Source organism: Cotesia typhae, unplaced genomic scaffold, assembly GCF_013202065.1.
Source record: "Cotesia typhae breed Kobodo isofemale line unplaced genomic scaffold, CoteBio_Ctyphae contig_20, whole genome shotgun sequence".
Lineage (NCBI taxonomy): Eukaryota > Metazoa > Arthropoda > Insecta > Hymenoptera > Braconidae > Cotesia > Cotesia typhae.
The window spans coordinates 1,619,059-1,641,013 of NW_027423725.1; the positions used below are offsets into that span (position 1 = coordinate 1,619,059).

The 21,955-nt window shown below is 28.3% G+C and overlaps 3 protein-coding genes across 4 annotated transcripts; 2 read left to right on the forward strand and 1 right to left on the reverse strand.

Annotated features, from left to right (window-relative positions):
* The first annotated feature begins 166 nt into the window (after positions 1–166).
* On the forward strand, positions 167–4,229 carry Gaa1 (glycosylphosphatidylinositol anchor attachment 1). Its single transcript, XM_074259068.1, has 7 exons — positions 167–418; positions 1,113–1,487; positions 2,010–2,218; positions 2,303–2,520; positions 2,947–3,134; positions 3,231–3,573; positions 3,711–4,229. Exons 1-7 carry the CDS (start codon positions 277–279, stop codon positions 4,147–4,149), a joined length of 1,914 nt encoding a protein of 637 aa, XP_074115169.1. The 5' UTR covers positions 167–276; the 3' UTR covers positions 4,150–4,229.
* Positions 4,230–4,373: 144 nt separating this feature from the next.
* Positions 4,374–13,240, forward strand: Ry (xanthine dehydrogenase rosy). Its single transcript, XM_074259067.1, is given in 9 exon segments — positions 4,374–5,201; positions 6,402–6,570; positions 7,022–7,079; positions 7,156–7,252; positions 7,333–7,568; positions 8,732–9,753; positions 9,755–10,658; positions 10,661–12,282; positions 13,132–13,240. Coding segments are annotated over 8 exon segments (4,113 nt in total). The 5' UTR covers positions 4,374–5,201; positions 6,402–6,441; the 3' UTR covers positions 13,177–13,240.
* Positions 13,094–15,275, reverse strand: Trs23 (trafficking protein particle complex subunit 4-like protein Trs23). 2 transcript variants are annotated; one of them, XM_074259070.1, is made up of 3 exons: positions 15,036–15,275; positions 14,704–14,941; positions 13,094–13,721 (listed from the first exon to the last, which is right to left on the reverse strand). In XM_074259070.1, exons 2-3 carry the CDS (start codon positions 14,876–14,878, stop codon positions 13,243–13,245), a joined length of 654 nt encoding a protein of 217 aa, XP_074115171.1. In that variant the 5' UTR covers positions 14,879–14,941; positions 15,036–15,275; the 3' UTR covers positions 13,094–13,242. The 2 variants fall into 2 exon arrangements, with proteins under 2 accessions (XP_074115171.1, XP_074115170.1); XM_074259069.1 differs by having other exon boundaries at positions 14,704–15,274.
* Positions 15,276–21,955: the final 6,680 nt, after the last annotated feature.

Genomic DNA, 21,955 nt, shown 5'->3' on the forward strand with positions numbered 1-21,955 from the left:
CCCGGTGTAGCTCTTACTGGATGAGAGATGCTATGACACAAGACGCGGGTGAAACCTCCTACTAGGTGATCTGTGTTGGCAACACTATGTCTGGTGGCAGCACGAGGCGGGATAACTACAACAAAACTGCATAGGTGACACCACATTAAGGCTAGTACACAACAGCTTCTCTCATAGGGATGCCGTGTATCGGCCTAGAGGAATGTAATCACAGAATTCTAAAACTTAGGTTACATTATTATTCGTCAACAAAAATTTTAATAAAAAATTTTTAAAATGGGTTTGTTAACAGACCCTCGAGCAGGGAATATGAAAATTATAAAATTTATTTTACAATGGCAAAAACTTACATGTTTTTTAATGTATATTGCCGGTGTGACATGGATTTCAGTTTTAGCCCTGCCTGTTTTTAATGACAGTAAGTACTCTTTTAATGAATTTAATAAAAATTCAAATATTTATAGAAAAAATTGATTTTTTAATTTTACTTAAAATTAATTAAAAAAAAAAATTTTACTGTAAATTTTTGAAATTTCAAAAATTTTTATGAAAATAAATATAGCAGGTATTTGATAATTTTTAGAATTATTTTTAACAAATAAATTATGGCAAAAAAAATTAGGAAAAAAATTGACATTTAGAAATTTAAAAAAATTAAAAATCCAATTTTTTAAAAATCATTTTTTGGAATTAATTTTTTTGTTAAATAAAATTCAAAAATTCTCTAATCACTACTAACTTTAATGTCATCATTTTTTTTTAAATCAAAAATTGTACATATATTTTTTAAAAAAAATACACATGTACATTTTTTGATTTTTCTAAAATTTGAATATTTTCAGAGATATTCGCATCCAAAATTTTTTTTTAATTTTTGGATACGGATATGAATTTGAAAAAAAATTTTTTTTGAATTAAAAAAAAAGTACTTGTTTATTATTATAGGATACACATGTAAATTTTTTGGATTTTTTCAAATTTAGATATATTCAAAAATATCGGCATCCAAAATTTTTTTTTTATTTTTGGATACAAATATGAATTTGAAAAAAAATTTTTTTAGCAAAAAACCAAAAAGTCAATTAACAAAAATTGTGATTTTAATTTTTCAGATACATATTTTTCTGAGAATGCATTATTACCTGGCTTAGTAACTAAACAAAGTAATTTAGATGCCAGTGCAAAACAGTTTCACCAGGAGCTACTTCATGAAATGAAACGATATCCCGATGGAATGCCTTATTCCTGGATTTTAGCTAAGATGAATCAATTACATTTAGATGTTTACACTCATAATTTCACATTGAATTATCCATTCAAAAAGCAACAGTTTCTGGGACAAAATGTTTATGGAATTGTTCGAGCACCCAGAGCAGCCAGTACTGAAGCAATTATTGTCAGTGTACCTTACAGGCCGATTAGTAGTGCACATTTAACGACAGCACCTTCAATCGCGCTATTACTTGCTTTTGCTAAATTTTGTAAAAGTAAGTATTCACTGAAATAACCGAGATTTAAAATAACACTGAAATTAGCAGACTCTTGAAAACTTTTTTTTTTTTTCTTGAAAAATAAATTATATGAAATATAATTATAATATAAAATCTAAAACTAAATATATTATAATTATAATATAAAATATAAAATTATATATATTATAATTATAATATAAATATAAAAATAGAAATATTTTTTTCACTTTCGAAATAAATTTTTTTCAATAACAAAATAACAATTTTTCTAATAAAAAATGCCCGGGGCATGAAAAAACATCCTTACAGAAAATCACTCATATCTAAAAAATGTTTTTAAAAAATTGCATTTATAATTTTTGAAAGCTTCTAAAGATGGAATTTTTTAAATAAAATGTTCTTGCTACAATTTATTTGTTAAAAAATTTTTTTTCATTATCAAATGTCTCTCAATTTCAGTATCGTGATCTAGAGTATTTAAAATTGTATATAGATGTAAATTAAATTAAATATTAATTTATAGTATTAATTTGTTAGAGCAAAAATATTGGGCAAAAGACATAGTATTCCTTGTAACGGAACATGAGCAATTGGGCATGCAAGCTTGGTTGGATGCTTACCATGGAGTTGTAAGTGGACAAGAGGATGTGTTAATACCAGGAGATTTATCAGGGCGAGCTGGCTCCATTCAAGCTGCAATAAATCTTGAATTACACGCTATGAAAATTTCATACATTGATGTTAAAGTATACTATGTTTTACATTATTTATAATCACTGAATTTTAATGTGTGAAAAATTAAAAAATTAATTTACTTTGTTTTTTAACAGGTTGAAGGCTTAAATGGTCAATTACCAAACTTAGATCTATTTAATCTCGCTCAAAATATGATTAAAAAAGAAGAAATACGTCGATCATTTCAACAAAAGTTTGATATTTATCATAGAGATAAATTCAAAAGATGGTGGTATTATTTCAATACTTTATCATCAATGATTTTAACTCAAGCAACTGGAGTACCAACTGGAAATCATGGTTTATTTCATAGGTATAATTTTTAGGTAGATTTCATTTTTTGATGACTTCAATGATGCATAACTTTTGATTAAAAAGGGATGGTTAATTTTTGATAAATTCATGTAAAATCTCATAAAATTACCTTTGATTTGACGCATATAAAATTGACATTTTGACCGATTTTAGTAATTTTATCGAAGTTAAGAGTGCAATTGAAACATTTTCAGGCAATGTGTTGTACAAACAAATTATAAATGTTATTCTATCGAGAATTCTCAACAGATCCTAATGAAATTAAACTAAATTTCATTTAATGTCAGATGAAAGTTAATGGGAAAATATGATAATTCATTCTGTGAAATCTATCTTCCATTTCGGGTGTGGCCAAATGGCGTTTTTTTTCTTTTGCAAAAAATTTTTTGATTACAAGTTAAATTTTTTTTTCTTTTATTTCAAGGTATGGTATTGAAGCAATTACTCTCGAGGGTTTTGAAAGAACTCACGAGAGAGGAAATGAGGCAAATTTTAATCAACTAGGAAGAGTGGTTGAAAGTATTATCAGATCGTTGAATAACTTACTGGAGCGTTTTCACCAGTCGTTTTTCTTTTATTTATTGCCATCAACTGATCGATACATTTCTATTGGTAAAGACAGCTTACTTAGAAATATATGTATATATATAATTTTTTTTTGTTTCAAACATTACGCTTTTATTAATTTAAAAAAAATTATTTTTTTAGGACTATACATGCCATCTTTGGTATTAATCGTTGGTAGTTTATTTATAAAAGCATTTTCTATGTGGTTAAAATTACAAGATTTACCAGTAAATTCTGAGAAAGACAAAAGTAGCAAAGCTAAATCCACAAACAACCAAGAAAAACCAGCAGAAGATTTTCAAGTGGGAAATTTAGCATCAGAATTATTATGGTGTCATTTATTTGGTGTAGCAGTAATGTCTTCACCTAAATTAATAACGCCATTAGGGCTGCAGTTATTTAATTTAAAAACTGAAGATTCTATTTATTATGGATTTGCTACTATGGCACTTGTCATGTTGATATGGTTCTTTTTTACAAAAAGGTATAGAAACAAAATGAAAATAATTAAATTATAGTTTTTAAAAAATCGACTTGAAAGTATAAAAAATTTTTTTATGAATTTTTAAAAAATTATCCTATTGTAATATTTATAAATAATAATTTTTTAATTAATTCCAGGTCATCAATGTACGAAAATACATCACTTATATGCGTCGTCGTGCTTGTAGAATTGGCAACAACTTTGATGTGTATTGGGATGCACAATTTTTCATTAGCATTACTCATAAGTATTATTTACGTACCAATTATTCTTTTTATCAATCCAAGAAAAAAAGAATCAAAATCAAATTTTAGAAAGTTGTTGTATTTTTTCTGGACATTACTTCATCCATTTGTAATTGTATCTTTAATTGTCATGGGATATACCTTTGTACATTTTTCTGAAGACCCAATTATGGAAATATTTAAGAAAGGAATAGACGCTTCGAAAAAATCATTTGTATTTAGTATTATAGATTCTATGATTTATGGAAATTGGTTGTATAATGTAACAGTAAGTGTATTACTTCCAATTTGGCTTATATTATCTAATGTAATTGCGTCAAAGACAGATTAATTCTTCCAAAAATGTAATTTTAATTGAAACCGATTCTAGTTTTATTTCAGTCATAATAAATTTATAAATACATTATTAAATGATGACTTATAATTATTAAATTTAGGATCCATTAAAAAATAATTTTGTTACCATTGAATTTATATTTTATTGCAATATTTATTTGCACGCAAAATATAAATAATTTAAATTACGCAACATTTCTTATCTTATTATGGATGTAAATTAAATTTAATGACTTCACATATTTTTATTTTTTAGTAGCATCATCGAGATAAGTAATTTAATAATAATAATAATAATAAAAATAGTAAACAATCTTATGACTGATATTTTTAAACTTCATGTAAGATTAGATCGTCATCATTTATGTGTCACTTAATTATTTTATTCAAAACAAAAATATCATAACAACGGAAAACATTTCAATTAATTTTACAAGTGGTAATAGAAAATTTTTAAATAATTAGTTAATATTTAGTATTAAATTATTAATTTTCAAGATATATTTAAATAGTTTTAGAAAGTTACTAAAAATAATTTGTTAGTTTACTTTAATATTCTTATTAAATTATTTCTCAAGCTTCAATATGATTGTAAATAATACGTAATATTGTAGAGTGTATCTAAGTATTGATAACCTGAATGATTAATTGTGTAAAATATCTTGGAGAAATCCAATTGAAAATCTAATTACTTTATAAATGTGCATAGTGTATCATTATGAAATTATTATAAAATAAATTTTTCAGCATATAATTCAATAAAAAAATCTATAAATATCGCTATATTATGAATTATATCATATAGTTCTTATAAGAAGTAAATTTTATAAATATAATTTTACCGCAATAAACAAGTTTAACTGAAATTAATCTGTATCAGTTGTCAGATCCATGTATGCATCCACAATACGGATTTGGAAGGATTTGAATGTATTACGGTCAAAGACTTTCACCAATAACATATTGTAATATTAAAATTTATATACTTATACAGTCATTCCAAGCTTGTCAGTCTACCGAAATCTTCAGGAGATATTAAAAAAGTGTGTAAGTAATACTCTACTTTAGTAGCTTCCAGTTTCTTTTTAAATATTATCACTGATGCAGTAGAAAAAATTGTTTCAATATCAAAAAATAATAAAGAATAATTATATGTAAATTGTTTTAATGAAATAATGAATAATTTGATTAATTTTTTTTTTGTCAACTATTTAAACTTTTTTTTACAAAAGCTTAAAAAATTTTTCGATTTGGCGCAATCTAGTGACACTACTGTCTATAAATAAAGGAGAAGGGGGTCAATTCCAAAAAAAGTTTAGTAACTTTTTACTATTCAAATTAAAACTAAATAATAATTTTTTTTTCTTGGAATGGTAGTTTATTATGTCGACTATCATTATCAATACATAAATTAGTCGATAAACAACGTGAATTTTTAAAAATTATTAATTTATCCAAACGCGTCGAATGGTTCAATTGACCCCCGCTCGGGGGCAATTGAACCACTGCTTAGAGTCAATTGAACCAATAATATTTAAAACTCAAACCCGAACTTTTAATAAATAATTTATTAATTGTTACTTGCTAATATTACTGTTGCACCGTTTTAATACACAGATATTATATTAAATAAATTAAAAATTAATTTAAAAATAATTTTCATTATAAATTCAGTTCATCAAATTGTTAGGTTATTTCTTTGAGTTTTTTTACGTAAAATCAAGATGCGCGCGCATGTCCCATGCTTCTCCGTATGGTTCAATCGTCTCCGGGACTGCTGGTTCAATTGACCCCACATAATTTTGTAACAATTATTAATAGTAAATAATAAAAAAATGAACTATTATATCACTATAAACAAAGTTGAGGATTATAAAGTATAAGTATATACAACGACTACAATTTAAACTTAATCAATTAATTCAAAAATTGAAATGTTATTAAACAATTTGTCACCATCAGCCGAAAAAAAAGTTTACATACCTAAAAATAAAAAAATCTCAATTTTTCAAAATGTATTAATCGCAACGATTTCAAATTTTGTTCATAGCCGAGTTTAACATATTAAAATCCAATGCTAAGAGGATGAAGCGTTTTTTCAATTTTTTAATTTGAATGGTTCAATTGAACCACGGGACCCTTTTTCCCTTAAGACGAAAAATATTTTTGTTTTATATTCTTTTCATATTTTTTCTCATACCGTTTGGAAAGAATGATTTTATAACAATAATTTTTTATTTTTTTCAGTTATCCGCAGAATTTTGAAGAATATATTTTATTACACAAAATGGGTAAACCTGAAGATGATAAAAACAAAGAATCTTCAGTCGTAGATTCTTCTTCGTTTGGCGATGACTTAGAAATGACGAAAAGTAAAATGTCTAATAAATTAATATTCTATGTCAATGGTAAAGAGGTGAGGTTTTAATAAATTTTCAATAATTTATATTTTTATATAATTATATATTTATATTTTTTTAATAAATTATATGAAAATTAATTTAGCAGCTATTTATTAATTTTTAAAATTTGTTAACAAATAAATTATTTAGAACTACTTCGAAAACTTATAATAAATTAACTATCGCTGAAAAGTATATGAAATATTGAAAATGGACGAATTAAGGTCTCGGCCTTTCCAACGATCCTAAATTTAATTAAAAAAAAAATCATTTTGTCGTAAAAATACGCTGAAAACAAAATTTTCTCAATTTTCTTAAATACATAGATTTTAAATCATAATTATTATTACCTGATCACATTATTTAAACTTTTAATGTAATTAAGATATTCATATTCTTTTTATTTACATAGATCATTTAATTAATAACATATATTGTATTAATATAAATGTTTCTTCGTTTTAGATAGAAGACAGTGATGTAAATCCTGAATGGACCCTTCTGCATTATCTTCGTAACAAATGTATGTCAATATATTTTCTATATAACATCTCTTAACAAAAAATTCATTAATAATTTTTTTTTTATTTTCTACAAAGTAAAATTAAGCGGAACCAAATTAGGATGTGCAGAAGGTGGTTGCGGCGCTTGTACTGTAATGGTATCAAGAATTGACCGAACAAAAAGAAAAATAATGTATCCTTTTATGTAAAAATTGTATTTCTTCTCTATTAATTATTTCATTCTATTAAATTATTTCTTTAATAATAAATCAGTCATTTAGCTGTGAATGCATGTCTTGCTCCAGTGTGTAGCATGCATGGAATGGCCGTAACTACAGTAGAAGGTATTGGAAGTACAAGAACAAAGCTTCATCCAGTTCAAGAACGAATTGCTAAAGCTCATGGATCACAATGCGGTTTTTGCACTCCTGGAATAGTTATGTCAATGTATGCTCTTTTACGTACAGTACCTAAGCCATCAATGCATGATTTGGAGGTCGCGTTTCAAGGTAAAATTTTATTATTAGTAATTTGGATATCACTAAGGATGTAGTCTAGTTCGTCAGCTAAAAAAATAAGAGATTGCTATCGTAGATATGTTTATGAAAGTCGTTAGATAAATGAAGCCTTAAATTTTTAAAAATAAAATTCTTTTCAATTTTTTTAAAAAAAATTCGTACTTGAACGGAATAAAAAAACTGAAATGGTTTGACAATGGCTACAAGTAGACTATTGATATTAATTTTGAACAATTTTTATTAATTTTAAGTAACCAAAACCAAAAAAATTGAGAAAAATTTTGTTTGCTGTTATTTAAAAAAAAAAAAAATTAATTAAAATCAATTTTTTCATACGATGGCAGTCTATTTTGTATTTATAACATTTAGATCTGTAAAAAAAGTGAATAAAAAAATTTTTTTTGAATCCGCCCTTTTGACTCTAAGACAAAAAAATTCTAAAGCCTAAAGGACGTATAATTTTTTTTAATAATAATTAATTATTAGCCTTAAAAAAAAAAAAAAAAAAAAAAAAAAAAAAAAAAAAAAGTTATAACACTGGTAAAAACAATGACTCTTCTACTCATTTTATTTGAAGAGAATGTGTATTTGACTAAAGAAGAAACTAAAATATCAATTTAGCTAGGCACTACTCCGATTATCTTTTGCTTCTGAAAGTAAAAATTAATAAATATATATTGCTTGTAAATCTAAACTTTGAAAAAATATTTTAATCTGATATGATTTTGTAACTTTTACAATTAAAAATAATTCATTACACTTTATCAGTGGAGACATGATTATTGAGTCAATAGAAATGAAAATTTTGTAATTGAGTCAAATAAATTTCTCTTCAAATAGAATGTTACTATTATTTAGGTTTTTATTAAATTTAAATCCATATTTTTTTTTAAATAAATTGAATTGAAAAATCATTATTTTTTTACAGCTAATAATTAGTTATAAATAAAAAAAAAAATGATACGCCCTTTTGGCTTAAAAATTTTTTTGTCTTAGAGCCCAAAGGGCGCATACAAAAAAATTTTTTTATTCACTTTTCTTATAGATCTAAATGTTATAAAAATTTTTAGATTGGTTGGAGGAAAAAAAATTTTTTTATACGTCCTTTTGGCATTAGTAACGCGATGTAATATTAAAGTAAATAAATGTTTCAGGTAATCTTTGTCGTTGTACTGGATATCGACCTATCATCGAAGGTTTCCGGACCTTCACAGAAGAATGGGAACAGTCTCAACTTAATAACAAAATAAATAAAACCGAAAATTCGTGTGGACAAGTATGTGCAATGGGAGAAGCTTGTTGTAAAAAAGCCTTCACTTCAGAAGTATCACCAGAAATATTCAGTGCAAGTGAATTTAAACCATATGATGAGACACAAGAAGTAATATTTCCACCAAAATTAAAACTGTGTGATGATTTAGATAAAGAGTACCTTGTTATTAAAGGTAAAGAAGTAACATGGTATCGGCCAACAAAATTGAAAGAACTTGTTCTTTTGAAACAAAAATATCCGAGCGCTAAAATAATAATAGGAAATACTGAAGTTGGCGTTGAAGTTAAGTTCAAACATTGCATCTATCCGGTTTTGATCCAATCTACACAAATAAAAGAGTTACGAGAGATAACAGTGACTGGAAATTCATTGAAAGTTGGTTCCAGTGTAACTTTGATGGAACTCGAAGAAGCTATGAGAGATCATATATCAATACAGCCAGAGTACAAAACTCGAATATTTTTTGAAGCGATTAAAATGTTGCACTGGTTTGCAGGTAAACAAATTCGTAACGTTGCAGCTATTGGGGGAAATATTATGACCGGAAGCCCAATATCGGACATGGTACCAGTATTAATGGCCGCTAAAACTAAGCTAAATGTTTGCAGCTTAGATGGTTTTCGTCAAATTCTGCTGGATCACACATTTTTCACAGGATACCGTCGGAATGTAATCAAGCCTGAAGAAATTTTAGTATCACTGGAAATTCCATTTACTAAAAAATCTCAGTACTTTATAGCTTACAAGCAAGCTAAACGAAGAGATGATGATATTGCAATAGTAAACATGGCGCTTAATGTTATTTTCAAAGCAAATTCCAATGAAATTTTGGAGATTCATTTAGTTTATGGAGGTATGGCGCCTACAACAAAATTAGCTGTAAAAACAACCAAAAATATGATTGGGAAAAAAATGGAACACTGAATTATTGGAATCAACTTACCAGTCTCTAGTTGATGAATTTCCACTACCTGACGACGTTCCCGGTGGAATGGTAAATTACCGTCGTTCTTTGACACTGAGTTTATTCTTCAAAGCTTTTATCCACATTTTAAAACAATTACAAATTGATTTACCACATATCAATCAAACTCCTCTCCCAAAAAAACTAGAATCTGCTTCTGATACATTCGACTACAAGCCACCTAAAAGTTCACAGTATTTCCAAGTAGTCCCTAAAGATCAAAGTGACAAAGATTTAATTGGTCGACCTATTGTTCATGCAAGTGGATTTAAGCAAGTTACTGGAGAAGCTGTTTATTGTGACGATATTCCTCACATCAACGGTGAATTATACTTGGCATTAGTGATGGCAACAAAAGCTCATGCTAAAATAATTGACATTGATGCATCTAAAGCACTAGCTATTGATGGAGTGGTTGCTTTTTTTAGCGCAAAAGACATTCTAGAGCACAATCGCTGGATTGGACCTGTTTATCATGATGAAGAAGTGTTTGTTTCTGAAAAAGTAACCAGCCAAGGCCAGAGTATCGGAGCTATTGTTGCCGTAGATCAAATTACAGCTCAAAAAGCTGCACGAGCAGTAATTATTGAGTACGAAGAATTGGAACCAATTCTTGTAAGCATTGAAGATGCTATTGAAGCTAAATCATTCTTACCTACTACACCAAAGAGCATCAAGCAGGGAGACGCTAATCGAGCTTTCAGTGAATCAGACCACATATTGGAAGGTGAAGTAAAAATAGGTGGACAAGAACATTTTTACTTGGAAACTCATGCAACTCTTGCAGTCCCAAAAGACACTGATGAGCTAGAAGTTTATTGCTCAACTCAGCATCCATCAGAAATTCAAAACTTATTTCTCATGTTTTAGGTATTTCTATGAGTCATGTTAATGTTAGAGTTAAACGTTTAGGCGGTGGTTTTGGTGGTAAAGAATCACGAGGCATGCTTGTTGCATTACCAGTGGCATTAGCTGCTTACAATCTACGTAAGCCTGTACGCTGTATGTTAGATCGTGATGAAGATATGATGATCAGTGGTCAAAGACATCCGTTTATGTTTCAATATAAAGTTGGTTTCACCAAAGAAGGATTAATAAAAGTCGTTGAAATAAATATTTATAATAATGGCGGATATTCCGGTGATCTGTCGGTATCTGTATTGGAAAGATCGATGTTTCATTGTGAAAACGCGTATAAATTTCCGGTAACTCACGTAACTGGTTATGCTTGCAGAACAAATTTGCCATCAAATACTGCTTTCCGTGGGTTTGGCGGTCCTCAAGGTATGTTCGTAGCTGAAAATATTATTTGGGATGTTGCTAATTATCTTGGAATAGAACCAGAAAAAGTTTCAGAAATTAATTTGTACAAAGAAAATGACGTAACTCATTACAATCAACCATTGATTCGGTGTCCATTGCAAAGATGTTGGCAGCAATGTATCGAATCGTCGAATTATCACGAACGCTATGCAGCTGTAGAAAAATTCAATCAAGAAAATCGATATCGGAAGAGAGGAATATCAGTTATACCTACTAAATTTGGTATTGCATTTACAGCATTGTTTTTGAACCAAGCAGGCGCTCTGGTTCATATTTACAATGATGGTTCTGTTTTAATAAACCACGGCGGAACTGAAATGGGCCAGGGGCTTCACACAAAAATGATCCAAGTTGCTAGTCGTTTGCTTAAAATAGATCCAGATAAAATTCACATTTCTGAAACAGCTACTGACAAAATACCAAATACATCAGCAACTGCAGCAAGTGCTGGATCTGATTTGAATGGAATGGCTATTATTGATGCCTGTAACAAAATAATATCACGTATTAAACATATTATGGATGCTAATCCATCAGATACTTGGGAACAATGGATATTAAAAGCTTACTTTGAACGAATAAGTCTCTCAGCTACTGGATTCTATTGTACTCCTGACATTGGATTTTCTTTTGATACTATGTCGGGAATACCATTCAATTATTTTACTTACGGTGTCGCTTGCAGTGAAGTTGAAATTGATTGTTTGACGGGTGATCATCAAGTTTTACGTACAGACATAGTTATGGATTTGGGTGATAGTTTAAATCCTGCGATAGACATCGGTCAAGTTGAAGGAGGCTTTATTCAAGGGCTCGGTTTGTTTACTCTGGAAGAGCTTATTTTTTCTCCAACCGGAACACTGTACAGCAGAGGTCCTGGAGCTTATAAAATTCCTGGGTTCACAGACATTCCACAGGAATTTAATGTCTCTCTTTTGAGAGATGCGCCTAACCCGAGAGCTGTATTTTCATCAAAAGCTGTCGGAGAACCTCCATTATTTTTAGCTTCTTCTGTATTTTTTGCTATTAAAAATGCTATACAATCAGCTCGGAAAGAAACAAATAACAGCAGTTTGTTTAGACTCGATTCACCTGCTACAGCTGAGCGTATTCGAGTCGCTTGTGTTGATGACTTTACTGAAAAGGTAAGCATTCGATTCTCTTTATATTTAAGGGGTTATATCCACTTGTAAGTTCGAAAAAATGTGTTTTTTTGTTAATTTTTTCTGGAGAACCTTTTTATTGAATATGTACATAAAATATATGAACATTTAGCGAATTTATCGTATTCTAAGAATTCATATTTTATTAATAAAAATATTGGGTTTCGTCGTTCCTGTAGAAGATCTCCTGAAGGTCTTCCACAAAAAGGTGTCTGGCGGTGAGGAAGATATCTCTGATCCAAAATATTTGAAATAAAAAAAACCAAAAGGATTACTTTTAGGATAGATAAATACAGGTAATGATCGAAGAAATAGTCAAAATTTTAATTTTAGACAAAATGCCGGCTTCCCAACAAAAAAAATCTTTTTTTGCACGAAAATTTACACTTTAAAGTGACTTAAAAAATCGAAATTTTTATCAGAAACTTTATTCCTTCGAGCATTACCTGACAAAAGTATCTAAGAAGATCCTGTGAAAATTTCAAGTCAATCGGTCAAGCCGTTTCGGAGAAATATTTCTCACCGACCTTGAAAACATCGTTTCGAGAAAAACGCATTTAAAGTTTTGGCTATTATTTAAAATTACGGTTCTGCCTACTTTCAAACGCTCGGAGACGTCTTTACAAATACGCTTATTACTCCGAAACTATTTACCGGATTACTTTGAAATTTACAGACAATATTCTCGAATATATATATATACATTCAAAATATGCAAAAAAAATTTCGATTTTTTCAAAATTACAAGTGGATATAACCCTTTAAACAATAAAGATTAATCTAATCCTCGAGGTTCATAATCAATTGATTTACTTTTATTTTCTGTTGCAGTTTCCTACAGCAGACATTACAAAAGCTTGGAATAAAATTCCATAAATTATAATCAAAGTATATACATTACTTACAAATTATTGAATAAATTTATTAGAATTATAAATAATTCTACATACTGCTTATCCCAGACTTTTCAACAGTTTCTAATAAATTTATCAAATTTGTTTCAAATAATTCACATCTTATCGGCATATCCAAAGAATAAAATGGATTCTTTAATGCGTAATCTGCATAGAGTTCATAAACACGCTTTGTCAGAATTTCCATACCCGGTTGAGACGGTTCAGCAACTACCATAAATTTAACGCCAGTCAGAGTTTGAAAACAGTAGAGTCTAAATGTGTCGGCTTCTAATATTTCAATACCAGAGCAACGAGGCTCGGGACTCAATTGACTAGCTATTGCGAATAATGGATAAAACATTGATGCTAAGAAAATCTTCTCATTCGTTGTCATTTTTGCTCGACCGAACTTCAATGTTAATGGAAAGTTTTCAGGCTGTTCAAATAAATTAAATACATCTCGGCCGTCTTCGAGTTCTTTTCCTGCCACAGAACTTCCATTTACTGATATCAAGACGTGTCCCACTGAAATAAAAAAAAAAAAAAAAGTATATTAGTGACACTAAAATTAACTGACTAACAAATGTTTTAAAAAAATTGGATTTATAATTTTTTAGAACTTCTAAAGATAAAAATTTGTAAATAAACTTTTCTTATTATAATTTATTTGTTGAAAAAATTATAAAATTTATCAGATGTCTCTCAATTTCAGTACCATAAATTAATACTTTAAATTATATAACATTAAAAAAATAAATAATTACTTTTTGATAGATTTTATGAAAACTAACTTAACAGATAGTTAATAATTTTAAGAATTTTTGTAATTAATAAATTATAAAAAAAATTGACTTTTAAAAATTTTTTTTAAATAATTTTTGGAACAAATTTTTTTGGTAAAAAATTAAAAAATTCTTTCGTGATTGCTAACTTTATAATGTCATCAGATTTTACTTAACACGATGTCAAAAATTAATAATCATCAACTTAAATTCAACATAACATTAACAAAAAAATTTGTGCCGCTTGAGATTATATAAAAAAAGATGACACTGAAGTTGACAGATAATAGACATTTTTTTAGAATTTTATAACAGTAAAATTATTATGAAATAAATTTAATAAAAAAATTTTGGATGTGAAAATTAAAAAAAAAAAATATGGGTGAAAATTTTTTAAAGCATTTTTTAAATGAAAATTAACTTAGCAGATAGTTGATAATTTTATAAATTTTTGTAACAAATAAATTATGGCAGAAAAAAAATTGACATTTAGAAATTTTAAAAAACTACAAATGCAATTTTTTAAAAATAATTTTTAAGAGCAAATTTATTTGTTAAAAAAATTTTTTAAATTGTCAAGTGATAGCTAACTTTAATGTCATATTTTTTAATTGTAATTGATTTGTTATAATAATTTAAAAAATTGACAGCTATCATCTAATTTCAGTATCATAAAAAAAAATATGTAATTTTACAAATAAATAAAATGTAAGAGTAAATTTTACCATTAATTCCATCTCGTTGACTAAAAGCAACAACAACTTTTTTATTTTCATATGTTAATTTTAAATCTAATGGATATGAAAAACTTTGTTCGTTTTCAATTTTTGGGACATTGTGGTCATGGTTAAAAATTAAACCACCGGACTTGGAGACGATGTAAACACCATATATAACCATGATTGTTGTTTTTTCAACAAGTTCGAATCATGGACACGTATTAAACAATTACTTTTAGATAATCTGTAAAAAAAAATAATTTTTATTTAATATAAATAAACTCAATCAAGTATCAATTAGAAATAACTGACACAAAACAAAATATTATTTCTCTTACCCAATAACTATTTAATCCATTGAATACACACAATAAATATTTGACATCTGGTCATAGTATAGGTAGAAACACTCGTCAACTGTAGTCACGTAAAGAGAAATAGGCTAAGAGATGGCGTTATTGGTCAATTGAAAAAAAATTCTTGTAAGATTGTAATACACAAAACCCGAATAATAAAAATAAATAGGAAAATTATTGTTACAATAATTATGACCTGTAGAATTAAAATTTTAATAATACTGAAGTTAGCGGTAAGCTGTCAATTTAAAAAATTTTTTTAACAAATCAATTACAATAAAAAAATATGACTAAGTTAGCTGTCACTTCACAATTGTTTTAATTTTTTTTAACAAATAAATTATAACAAAAAAAAATTATTAAAAAAATGAACTTGTAGAAATTTTAATAAATTAAAAATGGAATTTTTTTAAATTAATTTTTTAGAACAAATTTTTTTGTTAAAGAAAATTAAAAAATTGTCAAGTGACAGCTAACTTTAATGTCATATAACTAAATGACATAAAATTATAATGAAAAATATTTATCAAGAAAAAATTTTAAAAAATTAAATAAGAGAATTTTTTGAAATATTTTTTTTTTTGATAATTGATTGGTTATAAAAATTCCAAAAATTGTCTGATATGTAATTATTATAAAAATTCAAGTAAAATAAGTGCAGCAACTTACCAAGTCAATGATTGAAATTCTGCAATAATTACTCTTTAAAATTTTCAATAGAGCTCCTGCATTAATTGATAAGTCACACCTGCTACCTGCTGTTTGTTAGTGCAGTTAAATGAATGAAGTAAGCACTTCATTATTGTTGAATGAAGAAGAAAATTAAAAATTATCAAATGACAGCTAACTTTTGTGTCATTAAAAAAATGCTGATAAAAATTTTCACTTGTGGTTTTTGACAATTTTCACATCTGAAACTTTTTAATTAAATTTTTTTTTAATAATTTAGTTGCTACAAAATTCTAAAAAAATTTCTTATATCTGTCAACTTCAATGTTATAAATTTTAGAGTTGTACTCTGTAATTTGATGATTAATTTCCTCAACAAATAGTATTTATTAAGTTTAAAGGTAGGGTAGAAAATAATTAGTTTAATATAAAAATTGAATTATAATATATGTCTTCACAAAAATTTACAATAACTTAAAATAAATAATTTTTACTTTATAAATTGTAACAGGTAATAAGTCTAGTGAAGAAATGAGACCAAAAAATATTCATACATTAACAGTCGAATGTTATGGATCAATTACTTTGTACAGCAGTTAATAATAATAAAACGGTTAAAAAAAAAAAAAAAAAGTTTATTTTTCAAGAAAAATCAAAAAATTGTCAAGTGTCTTTTAACTTCAACCTCATTAAAAAAATGTAATACATCATGTCAATTAATCATTTTCTTTGCAAATGACTTTACGCCAAAAATTAACTTGAATAATTTGTCTATTAGAGAGTTTTATTGCTGCGAAATATTTATAAATAGTGAAATGGAAGTTACTAATTACTGTGTGTACACAGTAATTAATAAAATGCTAGAAAAATCTATTGCCTTATGTTATTTAATTATTTTCTTAGCAAATAACTTTACGCTACAAATTATATCGGAAAATTAGCCTATAAAAAAATTGTTACGCAATATTAGTACATAAACTGTTGCTTTTCTGTGTTAGCCATTTTGATGGTTACTTATTAGTAGCAGATCATTTTCAAACACGCTATCTGCTGGAATTAATTGATACCTAACATATTTTAGTTTACGAATTTACAGTTAGAATCTTTGAGTGTTCTTAGTTTCTAATAGGTGGCATGTAGTTAGAAAATTCTTTCCTACCTAGAAAGTTGACTTTAATATTTGATAGTCCAAATTAAATACCGATTGGATTTACTCTTTGAGTAGTATCTGTTTCCAACATCAAGTGCACTTCATTTGCTGTTGATGTTTTGACTTGCTCAACTATGAGTGATTCGATGCCCATCAAAGTATTTTCGTGATGAAAATATTATTTAAAAAAATTTTTTTAAAACATGCATTAATTCTTTTTATAGTTTTATTTAATTCTGATAAGCAATTTTTTTGAAAAGAAATATTTTCTTCTTTTCCTGTAAAACTGAACAAGTCTTATCAAGTCTTAATAACTCTTTGAGAAATTCCGAAATTGCAGGGAAAATTTGACTTTTGAAGAGTATTGCAGAGTTTTGAAGACTTATTAAGTCTTTCCTTTACTTAGTTAGGGATGTGAAGACTTTCGAAAAGTCTTATTCAGAGTTATAAAGACTTTTCAAGAGTTTTTTCAGAGAATTATTTCCACATGGGCATTTACGACCCCGCGAGGACACTATCAATTCAATAGGATGCCTTTCGGACTCAAAAATGCACCTGCTACCTTTCAAAGACTAATGGATTTAGTACTTAGAGGTTTACAAGGTGTAGATCTATTCGTCTACCTGGACGATATAGTAATCTATGCGCGTTCGCTCGAAGAACATAGAAGTAAATTCGAAAAGTTAGCCGAACGTTTACGTAAAGCGAATCTAAGTTTCCAGCCCGATAAATGCGAATTTTTAAGAAAAGAAGTGTTATATCTAGGACATCTTATTTCTGCCGATGGAGTGAAACCAGACCCAGAAAAGATAAGAGCAATCAAAGATTACAAAACTCCTACAAATACCACTCAAGTAAGAGAATTTCTCGGACTTGCGGGTTACTATCGACGTTTCATAAAAGATTTTGCAAAAATAGCGAAACCATTATCAGACCTAACAAGTAAAAACGCGAAATTTGTCTGGACACAAGAACATCAAGAAATCTTTGAAAATTTACGTGATAAACTATGCACGGCTCCAATATTACAGTATCCGGATTTTTCAAAACCTTTTATTTTAACAACCGATGCATCAAACTACGCAGTAGGAGAAATTCTTTCCCAGGGTAAAATAGGTGAAGATAAAATAATAGCAGCAGCCTCTCGCGTCCTAAATAAACATGAGAAAAATTACTCAACTACAGAAAAAGAAATGGTTGCAGCATTATTCGGGATGAAAACCTTTAGACCTTATCTTTACGGTAGAGAATTCACACTCATTACGGATCATAGACCATTAGTATGGGTAAATTCAATGACCGACCCGACCTCACGCGTAATGAGATGGAGAGAACGTCTAAAAGAATTCGACTATACAGTACAATACAAGGCAGGAAAAATAAACACAAACGCCGGTGCTTTATCTAGAAATCCAGTAGAAAATAAACGGGAAGCATACCCAATAAAATTTAAATGGCGTCCCACAGGGAAACCAGGAATCGCAAGACTCAGAACGTCTGACCCATCTGGCTCCGAACCAGTACTAACAAAAAAATCAAAAATAATAAATTCGGAAGAAAACGAACCCGAGAACTTACAAATAAACAAAAATAAAATCAATAATTCGAAAAACATAGAAAAATTGATATATTCGGAAGAAAACGAACCTGAATATACAAATAAAAAAATAAATAAAAATATTACCACCCCAGTGCACAAGGGTAGTAACAAAAACATAAAAATATTACGCGACGAAATTATTCATGCGGTAAAATTAGATAATTCAGTAGAAAAACAATCAATGAATAAATCATCTCAATTACCTGAAGGATATACTCAGGTAATGTCAAAACCTACAAGGGGACAACGAATATACAAAATAATTAGCAGGTCCACAGACGAGCAGCTAGACCAAGTGAATGACCCTTGGAAGATCGAAGATAAGAATAGGACTAACTACCCTATGAAACTACGGTCTGCAACAAGGCGAGAAAAGGAAGGAAGGAAGAAGCAACAAAGAAGATAGGCAATATATCCCTTATAAGAAAAATAAAAATAATAATAAAAACAAATATAAAAATAAAAATAACAAATTAAAAATAACCGATAAAAATAAAATAAGTATAATTCAAGAAACCGATGAAAATATCGCGGATCAAAATAAATCCAGCTTAGATAATAGCGGAAAAATTATAGAACAAAACTTAAACAAGAGCAAAGATAGTATAAGAAATTTAGAAATATCTCAAGAAGAACTAGAAATAACAAACTCAAGTAATAAAACAAGGTCACAAATCATAAATAGTAATAAATTAGAAGATAATAGGAGCGATAAATTTAGCATGTTAGTTAACGCGAGCAAATTATCCGATTATTCTGATAAATCATATTCATCATCAAACAGTGATCCTAGAGGAGAAAAATTAAGAAAGAAACTAATCAAAAATAATACAAATAACTTATCATATGATTCTAACACAACAGACTTCGGTTTATCCTACCTCAAAGAACCAACAGAGACTGTCCCATCGGATCAAAATCCACTACCCCAAACCTCTCCTAATAAAATTAATGAAGAAATCCCAGACCCACAAAACCCGACCCAAAATAATACAGAAACACAGACTCCTCAAATAAAATTTAAAAATACAAGATCTAAAAACAGATTTTTACCCTTACAATACAAAAGAACACGACAATACGCAGACTTTACACCATCACCCATCTCGCGTACTCATAAAAAAATAAATAAAAGCATTAATAAAAAAATTTTCAAAATAATTGACAGTTCGGACGACAAATCAAATACGGATGAATCAGAAATTATTAATTCCAAAATATATTCAAATTATTCAGATAATATTAGCACAGATTCCCCCATAGAAACAATTCCCATCATGACAACAAATCGCGAAAATGATATGGGAGGAGCAGTACCATGGTCCTCAGAAGAAGGTGGAGACAGACCCCAATACATTACCGTAGAAGCAGTAATCGAAAACAATAACAATCAAAACGATATTTCATATATAGATACAGACATAGGTAGAAGAAAACCCTCTACCCTTACGCAGGTCATAAAGAACAAGAAAACCAAAAACATGCTCTTGTGAAACGAACACGGACTCACACGTACACACACGCAAACACATACCTCACCAAATCAGAAAACTAATTAACAAAAATCAAATAAAACACAATAAAATCACAAAGAAAAACCAAAACATAAAACTACCAGACATAATGATTACTTTAGAATCTCTAAAGGATTCAAATAATTACGATAAAACAAAAAAAACAAAAATTAATAAGAGATTGTCATCAATACCCGAACATATGGATCGCGTTAATAAAATAATAAAAGTACTTAAACAAAGCAAACAAAACAAAAACATAAGAAAATCAACACAATCAAGAAAACAGAAAAACTCACACACTCACATACAACCAGACCCCATCATCCCTAACCATTTAGACTCAAGTAACAAAATATTAAAAACAACAACAAGTAAAAGTCAACAAGAAGACAAAACACAGACACCTATACTCATACAAAACACACAAAGCCAACATACAGTTACACAATCAGAAACAGAAAATCCCTGTCAACCCATTCCAAATACGCCAAACACAGACTCAGACATTAATAAAATAATAATAGATAACACTCAACAAAATATTAGCCAAAGAACATATAACTCAACTATATTAGAGTCAGACGAATTTAGACAGCCTTCCCTAAACTTATCTAATCCAATACTAAGCACAGATTCAAGTAGCAAAGATTCAATGGAAAATAGTAACATAAAGAAATACAAAACAAAAAAAGAAAGAAATAATAAATCAACCGATAAAACAAATAACTCATATAAACGTAATAGTTATACTAACAGAACATACAATTCAACCACACGCGAATCACACGAATTCAGACAACCTTCCCTAAACATTTCCAACATAAATCCAACAGGAATTACAGACTCAAATAGCGAAAATTCATTAAAAACAGTAATAGAACAAGAAATAGGATTAAAAACAAAAAGAAAAACAAATCAACAAGTAAAATAAATAGTTTATCAATAAATAACGATTCCACTGACAACGAAGAACAAATAAACAATAACGAACAGACAAAATCTCAAAACAAAAAGAAATCACAGACAAACAACACAAACAGAATCCCAAGAAACGATAATAATTTAAATAACGACAAAACAAACGACTCAGATAGCTCTACAGCATCCGAAAACTCAACAATATCAAACGACTTTAGTAACGAAAATATCTTCGAAACAAAAGACAATCTACTAATGCAGAAAAACAGTCATCTATGCTTCATAAACGCAGATAGCACCGTATCTAGTGAAATAGGGAGAAAATTAATTAGAGTAGGTCATTTAAATAAATTAAATCCAAATATCAAACACGATATCGGAGACATAATAAAAATGGGTTCTTCAAGAAGAAAAGTTATAGCCCTTAGTAACACAAAATCATGATAAAGAAAAACCATTAGAATCAAATTATTTAAAAGCGTTCAAAAACTTGAAGTCATTTCTTATAGATAATAATATCAAAACAATTAGTGTATCACAAGGACTCAGTAACTTAAGCGAAGTAGTTTGGTCAAAAATTAAAAGTATCATTACAAAAATTTTCGCAGGAACAGAAATAAAATTTACTATTTGCAGAGAATTAATCATAATACCCCCCATAGAAGAAAGACATAGAATAATGTTAGAAAACCATGAACCTCCTATGTCAGGACACAAAGGTGTGACAAAAACATACAAGAAAATAAGACAAAGATATTTTTGGGACAATATAAAAGTACAGGTAGTAGATTTCGTTCGAAAATGTATTAGTTGACAGAAAAAGAAACTAGTTAGAATAAAAACTAAACAACCGATGGTCATTACTGACACATCAGCCCAAGTTTGGGATAAATTAGCTCTAGATATAGTAGTTCCCAACAAAATTTCAGCTAATGGTTACTCTTACATCTTAACCATGCAAGACGATCTATCAAAATTTTGTTTTGCGATACCATTGATAACAATGACCGCGAAAGATATCACAGAAGCTTTAGTTGAACATTTTATA

Excerpts from the sequence above, each read along its gene's own strand:
- Trs23 (XM_074259070.1), bottom strand. The coding sequence starts at position 14,878 with ATGGTTATATATGGTGTTTACATCGTCTCCAAGTCCGGTGGTTTAATT. Across the intron at positions 13,722-14,703 it reads TCAACGAGATGGAATTAATG|TGGGACACGTCTTGATATCA; the intron begins GTAAAATTTACT and ends TTTTTATTTCAG.
- Gaa1 (XM_074259068.1), top strand. The coding sequence starts at position 277 with ATGGGTTTGTTAACAGACCCTCGAGCAGGGAATATGAAAATTATAAAA. Across the intron at positions 1,488-2,009 it reads TTTTGCTAAATTTTGTAAAA|AGCAAAAATATTGGGCAAAA; the intron begins GTAAGTATTCAC and ends TTAATTTGTTAG. Across the intron at positions 2,219-2,302 it reads TTTCATACATTGATGTTAAA|GTTGAAGGCTTAAATGGTCA; the intron begins GTATACTATGTT and ends GTTTTTTAACAG.